The sequence below is a fragment of the Trachemys scripta genome, chromosome 16 (assembly GCF_013100865.1).
Source record: "Trachemys scripta elegans isolate TJP31775 chromosome 16, CAS_Tse_1.0, whole genome shotgun sequence".
NCBI lineage: Eukaryota > Metazoa > Chordata > Testudines > Emydidae > Trachemys > Trachemys scripta.
Genome location: NC_048313.1, coordinates 1,848,301 through 1,858,016, shown reverse-complemented (window position 1 = coordinate 1,858,016; position 9,716 = coordinate 1,848,301). Strand labels below are relative to the sequence as shown.

General features: G+C 53.9%; 1 protein-coding gene across 1 annotated transcript; it reads left to right on the top strand.

The window, feature by feature from the left end:
• The first annotated feature begins 1,442 nt into the window (after nt 1-1,442).
• On the top strand, nt 1,443-9,296 carry CRX (cone-rod homeobox). Its single transcript, XM_034792421.1, has 3 exons — nt 1,443-1,610; nt 5,787-5,938; nt 8,186-9,296. The coding sequence occupies exons 1-3, from the start codon at nt 1,514-1,516 to the stop codon at nt 8,807-8,809; spliced, it is 873 nt and encodes a 290-aa protein (XP_034648312.1). The 5' UTR covers nt 1,443-1,513; the 3' UTR covers nt 8,810-9,296.
• Nucleotides 9,297-9,716: the final 420 nt, after the last annotated feature.

The window sequence follows — 9,716 nt, the reverse complement described above, 5'->3', positions numbered from 1 at the left end:
TGTCCGTGACAGTGTGACTGGGTGAGGAATTAGACCAAAACCGCCTACGTAAGCAGCGTTGCCACGATCAGATCTGCTCCGAGCAGATGACTCTAAAATGCTCAAGGTTCAGCCGCACGCGGGCTCCCAAAGTTGCTACCTCTTGGGGGGAAATTAACGTGGGGTGGGCCAGGATGGGCATTTTGGCAATATTTTCTAAGGGAAGGCCAGCGGTAGTGGGGCCTTGTCGACAGCCTGACACCAGCTGCCTTTCACAGAGAGCTTTTCTTAGATTGATTGCCCGAGGGTTCTTTGGCATGGAACTGATTTATTTGTATTATGCTGGCCCCTAAAGGCCCAGACCGAGATCGGGGCCCCATTGTGCCAGGCGCTGCCCAGACCCCGAGCGAGATCAGGGCCCTGTTGTGCCAGGCGCTGCCCAGACCCCGACCGAGATTGGGGATCTGTCGTGCCGGGCATTGCCCAGACCCCAAACGAGATCAGGGCCCTGTTGTACCAGGCGCTGCCCAGACCCCGACCGAGATCAGGGCCCCGTCGTGCCAGATACTGCACAAAGAGTGACAGACAATCCGTGCCCCAAAGAGCTGACAATCACAATAGACAAGGAGTGGGAGGGGAAACTGAGGCACTAAATGGGGCAGCGACTTATATATCAGTTCACTGGCAGAACTGGGACTAGAACCAGTTTTTCAGCATCTCCATCCAGGGCCCTGTCCCCTAGGGAACTGGTCCCACCCCACAGGGTCTCGCTCTGGTCACCTGACCACATGAAATTATTCTGTTAGCAAAATCCTGGTCTTCCAACTTTGTACATTTCTTCACTAGCCTATGCCCTGGAAGCCCCAATGATCCTGGGCCCACACCCCCAGCTGGCCTAAATCGGAACAGCTGCATCCCAATTCTAGACCCTCAGCTGGTGTTAACGAGCAAATCTGGTCTGGTTCACACCAGCTGAGGATCCGGCCTGATACAATCAGCCAAAAACCCAACCCGCCCCTATGCTTCCCCCACACTTCTTCAGACTGTGCAGAAGTTCCCACCCTACTGAATGGAAACTGACCGGAGTCCTTCTTTCTTATAGGGGTCGACTTAACTGGTGCTGTATGGACTGATGTTCCTTCACCTTTCCGGAGATGCCTCTTTGTGTCTCTTGCCTGTAGCCACCCCCTTCTCCTGCCCCATACCCACAGCAGCTGGTCTTTGGCCCAGTGCGGGAGAGGGCGGGGAGATTTGCTGGGCTTGATTGAGTTAATGGGAAGGGAAGTGTGGATTAAAGGGTTAACCAAAGTCTCCTTCAACCCTGGTCCCTTGAAGGTGTGAAGTCCCCATGCTGCCTTCTCACCATTGGATGAGCCGTTCCCTCAGCTCCCCCTGGCCGCTTTTAGAGGAGGGTGCCCACAATTTCTGGGTGTGTCTTTTCCTCTCCCCACTGTGCAGGGAGCCTGGGCGGACTGGAATAACCTAGCGTGGGCGACAGGAGAAGGAGCCCCTTCGGGATCGCCAGTTCCTGAGCATGATGTCCTATATGAAGCAGCCTCATTACGCAGTCAATGGGTTAACCCTAGCGGGACCGGGCATGGACCTGCTCCACTCCGCCGTGGGATACCCAAGTAAGTGCCTTTCCGCGATTTCCCCCAGGGGCGCTCAGAGACTAGGGTCCCGGAGGCCACAGCAGGACCTACCGTCAATTTCAGATCTGTCAATTTCTGGGGAGTGGGTTGTGGATTAGGGTGAGCGGAGGAGACCAAGTGTGAAAAATCGGTGGCGAGTAATAGAATCCGATATAAGACCAAGTCCCAAATACCGGGACATCTGGTCACCCTGTTGTGGTTGTTGGGGGAAAGAAACCAATTATTGTAGAGAGAGTGAAATAAGCTAGCAAAAGACCCTGCTTCTTATCACACAGAGCTGAGGACACCAGTTTCTGTGCAATCGAGTGAGTGAAATAGGCCAGTTACAATTATTTCACACATCAAAGAAATTCATTATTCTCGGCGAGATGTTAGCGTTGTCCTGAGCATTGTCTTGCGTGAGTGAAAGAGACTAGTTATTCTATAGGCACTGGAAAAAGCAAACAGCTGTTGTTATAATTCTAGAGAAAGAAAGCAAAATCATTTGGTTATTATTATAAATACAGCTAAATAAACCAGTTACTGTGACACTGGCCGAGTCAGCTAACCCAGTTATTCTTTAGCGACTGAGATCAGCCAGTTATTCTAGAGAGTGTTTTGCTCACTGTATAATAATTGGTTTATTTCACCCACTCTCTGTGATCCATTTATTTTCCCTTTTCATGATGATTATTGGAGAGTGACCAGTTGTCAGAGTGAAATAGTCGCCTAGAAGAGGCTGGGGTTCGATTCATAGAATATGATTCAGAAATACTTTGACAGAGGTCACCTGAGAGCCCAAGGGTTGCCTGTGGGAATTTGTGATCAGTGGCTTTCTGCTCTTCTTGCATTTATGTCCCCCTCTAATTGAAACTCTGAACGCTGGCCTGCAAGCAGTTTATTGTCGTTTGGGCTTTATTAAACCTTTAAAGTCAGCAGTACACAAGCTGAGTTGGAAATGGAAACTCAGCAGTTCACTTGTTTACAAACTTTAAGCTGCATCATCAGTAGAAATCAATTGCTAAAAAGCCGGATAGCCCAGTAGGTATCCTGGCCACGGATGCTTTCCCCAGGATAGGGGTTTAATGCCATTGTTTATGTCATATGATTTAAATCCCCAAATCTCCTTGCTGTTCTCCGGCCAGCCGATCAACACAACTTAAAGTCGTGCGTATCAATCGGCTCTTGCATTGTGGGCCGCGTGGTATTTTCACTTGATCGGAGGAAACAAAATATCGAAATATCTAAAGAGCGGTAGAGAGTTGAAGGCAAAGGTAGGGACTCCAAATGGGAACATCAAAGAGAACTGACGCCCAGTTCAGTGTCCGAACGTACCTAGAGAAAAATGAATCTCTACAGTGAATTGTGGGATTGGAAGAAAACACAATCTAAACGTTAAATGGATCTGATTAAATCTACCGTCTTCTCAAACCAGCAACGAGGCCCTAGTGGTGTGCGGGGTGATTCTCAACCAGGGGTCCGGGGCCCCGTGGGGGGCTGCGGGCAGGTTTCAGTGGGTCCACCAAGCATGGCTGGCATTCGACTCACTAGGGCCCAGGGCAGAAAGCCAAAGCCCCGCTGTGCAGAATTGCAGCCCGGAGCCCCACGCCCCATCACCCAGGCCTGAAGCCAAAGATTGAACAACTTCTCAGTGCCCCCTGTGGCGTGGGGCCCTGGACAAGTGTCCTGCTACTACCCCCGAATGCTGGCTCTGGCTTTTATATGCAGAAAAACAGTGCTTGTGGCACAGCTGAGCTGTGGAGTTTTTATAGCATGTTAGGGGGCCTCAGAGAGAACAACGTTGAGAACCCCTGGTGTGTGGTATTCTCAGTTCAAAACTCGTGTAAAATCCAGATATACGCAGCTGATCCGAACAGGGCCCCAATCCTGCAGTCAGATCTTACGGGTAAATCTTCACAGCTTCACTGAAGCTAGAATTTAGGCCGTGGAAGTGAACATTCACTGAACCTCGCAGAGTCGGACCCTTCTCTAAAACAATTGGATAAAGTGTTGGAAAACATTTTTGGAAGAGGAAAAGTTTAGAAAATTCAACCCCTTTTTAAAAAGAAGCCCTTCTCTTTCTTTTTCTCTGCTTTTGATTCAACATCAAGGCAAGGGTTTTAACACCTTTGCGATGCGCTTTGTACTTCTGGCAAACGCGGCTTGAATTGTTTTTGTCAGAACTGTAAATTCATTTTGTTCCTGGTTTTTGTTGCTCAAAATGTCCTCACATTTTTAAAGATTCCTCTCCCTTCACCTAACGTACATAATTGTCACAACAAATACAAAAGCATAAAAAAGCCCTGGAAGTTTTAGAAGTTGAATCAGAATGTTATGAATTACAATATCATTTTATTTTTTATTTGAATATTAATATACAAAAGCCCCAAATGTTTGGGAAGTTTAATCAGCATGATATTAATTAAAACATTATTTTATTGTTTATTTTATTAATTCTATATTAATTATCCCCCCTAAAAAGTTGAGCCGTTTAATCAGAATGCGATTAATTTCAATATTATTTTATTATTTATTTTATTAAAAGTATATTAATTAAAGCTGTAAAAGCTTTAGAAATATTAATGGAATCATATTAATTAAATATACTCTTATGAATTTTATTTTTTTATTGATATATTAATTAAAGTCCTAAAAGTTTTGGAGGTTTCATTGGAAATCATGAAGGCTGGAAAAGCAGAAGGCAAATAAAAAGAACCCAACGTTTATTATTTCCCCCCCTAAAATCTCATGTTTTTTAAGTCAATCTCATGGTTTTGGGGGAACCTGCCCCATGATTTTTGAATGTTTGGGGTTGGTGGTTCTGAGACCCTTTGGGGTTAGAATAGGATCTCTTTCCCTTACATAAGACGAACCCTGTTTGAGCTACCAGATGCAGCTAGTGTGCAGACGTGTTAGACAATCCCACGCTTCATGGGTGTAGACTCGCAGTGTTTCTCAAATGCAGCTGCTGTGGCCACATGCGGCCACCAGGGGCTTTTCTAAGCCATAGGACTTAATTTGTCCCCAGGCTTGGCGGGGCTGAGTAAGTCTGCTGTGACAAGTGATCCTTGTTAATATCACTTGTCACAGCAGATTTACTAGCTAGCAATAAATAAATTGCAATGATTTGGACATGTCTGTGCATATTTATTTGATTTTCCTAAAGCTAATTACAATTTGGCGAGGGACGAGCCGGCTTCGTGCGATGCGGGTGCGAACGGCTCTCATTCCGGTTCCCTGGTGTGTTACACTCAGCGGTGCCCGGGTGCAGACGACAGCACAAGCTGCAAACTGAGACGCTGAATGTGTTTCTCAGAGATGACGCCCACGAGAAAGTTCAGATCCAAGCTTGGCCCAACATTGCGGGGGATTTCTGGATTCCGGCTTTGAACCGGACCCAGCTATAGGATCTCCCGGCTCTAAGCAGGGACGCAGGAGAAATGCTGAGCAAACGTGTGACCTAGTGCAGGGTTCCTCTAATCTCGACCACGCGTCCCAATGCACACGCACCCCGAGCAGTCTGGGTGTGCGTCACGTGCGATGCGTGGCCACACGGGCGTGAGTTTCAAAAGTGACTTGGGAGTAGACGGACCAAACCTGAGGCTCCTAAAAGAGATCTGATTTTCACATGGTGCTAAACATCTCCCCCTGGCTGCACCCCGAAAGGCAGGTGGAGACTCAAAATAAGGACGGGTCTAAAGTCACTAGTCATTAAAACTCTGTGGGTTCACTCTCCGCGGGCTCTGACTCTCCAGTGCAACGGTAGCACCTCAGTCATGGGCCAGGCCCCCTGGCGCTAGGCGCTGCATATTATTTATTAGGTGTATTACGGTAGCACCTCAGTCACGGGCCAGGCCCCCTGGCGCTAGGCGCTGTACGCAATTTATTAGGTGTATTACGGTAGTGCCCCAGTTGCGGCCCAGGACCCCCCTAGCACGAGGCACTGTATGTTATTTATTAGATGTATTACGGTAATGGAGTGGCACAAGCTGCCTGCCCCCACCCCCCACCGTGCCCTGGAGCGGGGGGGGGGGGCGCTGAAGGGCAGGGAGAGACAGATGCATGGGGGGAGCGCTTCTTGCTGCTTCCCCAGCTCCCCCCTTCGGGGACAACCCCCTCGGCTGGTCCGTCCCACCCTGAGGACAGTGGGTGTAACCATCTCCCCTCCCCCCCCAGCCACCCCGCGGAAGCAGCGGCGCGAGCGGACGACTTTCACACGGGCCCAGTTGGACATTCTGGAGGCGCTTTTCGCGAAGACCCGCTACCCCGACATCTTCATGCGGGAGGAGGTAGCGCTCAAGATCAACCTGCCGGAGTCCCGGGTGCAGGTGAGGATGGGAGTCCGGATCGACCCCTGGCCAGACAGGGGTCTCTGTGTGTGTGTGTGCATGCGTGTGTGTAGATACGACTGCCCCCTGCTGGGAAGTGTGTATGTGTGAGCACCCATGGCTGGCCGCTGCCCTCTGCTGGATGGAATCGGAACTGCTCACCTGGGTGTCATAAGCCCTATACTGCTGACAGCCGATGGGGATTCTCCTTTAGCAGCGTGCTGGGGTTTGGGAGCAGGTTGAGTTCTGGGTGCAGCTTCCGGCAGCTGCCGGGGAAATCCCAGCTCGCAATGGAGGTGGAACAAGATTTTACATCCCTTGTGGGGCGCCACAAACGTGACCCAATGCGTGTGGTATCAAGAGGGGGTGTTTGTCCAGCCCGGAAAGGCGGCCACCTTTGGACAGGAGCCAGGGGGCTGTGCTATGAACCTTGCAGGGCTGGGTAGGGACTGAAGTCCAGGGAAGCTGCCGGGGGATTTGGGAGGATGAATGTGGTTCTCCCAGCTGAGCGCGTGAGTAAATACCTGGACTCTTCACAGCGGGGCCACGGGAGGGCAGGTCTGCGGTGTTCGTCTCTGCTGGAAGATGGCATCGGGGCCAGCCCTGCCTGGGAGGGGAGAATGCCCCCTACTGAGCCCCCACCCCAATCCCTGCTGCACAGCGCCCCCTAGCGCTGCCGTGGGGCATCGGTGCCAGCCCTGCCTGGGAGGGGAGAGCGCCCCCTACTGAAACCCCACCCCAGTCCCTGCCAACAGCCCATGGGGGGTGCAATACCATTGACTGACAGAAGCTACAACGTAGGTGACCCCCCGTTTAAGACGCTTTCATCCCAGTAAAACTGGGTCGGGGTACGGTTGTCTCGATAAATATCCCCCCCGGCTGACCCGGTTGTACCAGGACAAAATCCGTGCGAGGAGATCACCCCTCAGGGGGACTTGATTTCAGTTTTGCTTCAGCCCAACGTTTACCCCCCAACAAGCCGCTTTTAAACCGAAACCGGAGCGTTCGTCCCGGCCTCTGGCGTTGGGTTAAATAAACCGGTTTAAGCGAAATCAGTTTAGCTTTCCCATGTAGACAGAGCCCGGCTGCCCGGAGCTCGGAGCCGACTCACCAGCTTCCCAGAACGCCCCACCGCCTCGCCAACCCTGAGTGTTAACAGAGCCCGAGATTTGGCTTAGAAATCCTGCCATTTTCTTAAAATTAAAATCAGTCAAATTTGGACTCTTTTTAAATTTGCCATGTGAGCTCTCCCGATAATTGGCCGCCCTCCCTCTGCGTCCTATAGGAAGGGGTCCGGGTTTCTCAGGAGACGTGATGGGATGAGTTCCCCCCCCCCGACATGACAGCAAAGGGCTAAGCCCGGAATGCAGAGTCCTTGTGTACAGCACTGGCAGGATTTCGAAGTCGCTTCCCCTTCTCTTCGACTCCGGGCAGCTCCCCAGGGAGCGGGAGACGTTCATCTTTGACATCTGCCCTGCGCCTGCTAATGCTGCAAATAAACACTCTGGATCCCGGGGTTGCAACTTCGCAGCCGTTTTCGGAGGGATACAGAAAATAGCCACCTCCTGCTGATGCCCATGGGGGGGGAATTGTCTCCCCAGCATCCGGCAGCTGAGCTGTCCGGGACTAGACCGGGCAGGCAGCAGACGGGAGAGACCCGGAATGGCTGTGAGTCACCCTGGGAAGGGATGAGTCCTGGGACCGGAGGTTGCCCAAGGGCCGGAGAGAAACATCACCAGGTCGGGGGGAGGACAAATTTGAGGCTGAGTGTAAGGCAATGAGCCAGCGTGTGTGTGTTTGTGTCTGTGTGTGTGCACCACTGCCGTCTGCTGGACGGACTCAGCAATGCGCCACTCTGTATCCTAGGCCCTATACTGCTAAGGTTCGGGGAAGATTGTGGGGAGGGAGGGGGGTGTGTGGGTGTGGGTGACTTTTGGATGAGAAACAGCTGAGTTCTACCCTGCTCCTGCCAGGAAATCCCCAGTGCTCGACGCTGTCAGGGTCCCGATATTATGGGTTTTTTTCTAGAGGCTCCCCCCTGCAGCCTCAGTTTCCCTATCTGCTCTGGGGATAATGCCAGTCACGGCTGGCTCTGTTCCACCCTAGTTCTCAGTGCGGGAGGAGGGTGGTGGTGAGGGGAATTGTGGAGGGGACGGAGATGGACGGAGCGGCTGTTACAGCCGGGCCATGGCCGGGACAAAGGGACCCCCCCGAGCTCCGTGACTCACCCCCCTCCTCTCCCGGCAGGTTTGGTTCAAGAACCGACGGGCCAAATGCCGCCAGCAGCAGCAACAGAGCAGCGGCCAGGCCAAGGCGCGCCCGGCCAAGAAGAAGAGCTCGCCGGCCCGGGAGACCAGCTCGGAAACCAGCACCAACGGGCAATACAGCCCCCCGCCCGCCGGCACCTCGGGCACCCCCAGCTCCACGGCCAGCGCCACCGTCTCCATCTGGAGCCCGGCCTCCATCTCCCCCATCCCCGACCCCCTGGCCTCCTCGGCCACCCCCTGCATGCAGCGCTCTGCCGCCTACCCGATGACCTACACCCAGGCCGCCGGCTACCCCCAGAGCTACGCCGGCTCCTCCTCCTACTTCACCGGCCTGGACTGCGGCTCCTACCTCTCGCCCATGCACCCGCAGCTCTCCGCCCCCGGTGCCGCCCTGAGCCCCATCGCCGCCCCGGCCATGGGAAGCCACCTCAGCCAGTCCCCGGCCTCCCTGTCCAGCCAGGGCTTTGGCACGGCCGGCCTGAGCTTCGGCTCGGTGGATTGCTTAGACTACAAGGATCAGACGGCCTCTTGGAAACTCAACTTCAACGCCACAGACTGCTTGGATTACAAAGATCAGAGCTCCTGGAAGTTCCAGGTCTTGTGAAGTGGCGGGAGGCAGCCAGGGAGACACCCCCTGTCCGTTGTTTCTTCCCCCTCCCCACCCCAAAGGCCCGTCCCTCCCCTCCCCGGTACCACCCTCCTTGAACCAGCTCGGCTCCGACCCGTGTCCGTTGCTGGACTGAGATTGGAATCGGTGTCGGGGATCTGAGCGAGGGGGGATCCCCCGTTTCCCGGCATCACGGCGGGGACTTGCCCTTCCTTGGTGAGCAGCCGCAAACATGCCCTGATTGGTCATTCGGTGGCTGAGACCCTCACCCCGCATGGTCACAGGGGCCCCTCGCGCCGGGCAGCACCGCGGGGTTTTCTTCCCGCCCGAGCCCCGGACACGAAATCTGTCAAGGAATCTCAGCCGGGATCCCCCCGGGGCGGGGCCTGGCTGGCGTGGCAGCCTCCCCCGTCTGTGTCACGCTCACCAAGTGGCACCCGGATCTGCAGGGGTGGAGCTGGGAAGTGCCACGGCTGCTTTTGGGTGGGAAGTAGCCCCCCCTGCCCCTTGCACATGTGGGGGGGGGGGGGGCTCCAGGTTCTGTCTTTCACGGTTTCTCTCTAGCCCTGGCCTGATCCTTCGGGGGAACGGGGGGTCTGAGCGAAGAATGAAATAGGGCCTGGGTGGAGCAGTTAGGTCAAGGCATGTGCTGCCAGGACTCCTGGGTTCTATTTCCGGTGCTGGGAGGGGAGCGAGGTTTTGAGAAGTGGGCCCCGGGAGTCAGTTCGCCTCAGCTTTATTTCCGGCCCTGCCAATGATTGGGTGTCAGATGTTCCACCCCGTGCCTCAGTTTCCCCGTCTTTCGCGCCCTCCCTTTGCGGGGGGCCAGGGGATCTGTGGATGGACAGCTCTGTGCTGGGCAAAGCTGAGGGCCAGGGCGAAGGGCGTGTGCCGAGGTCCCAGC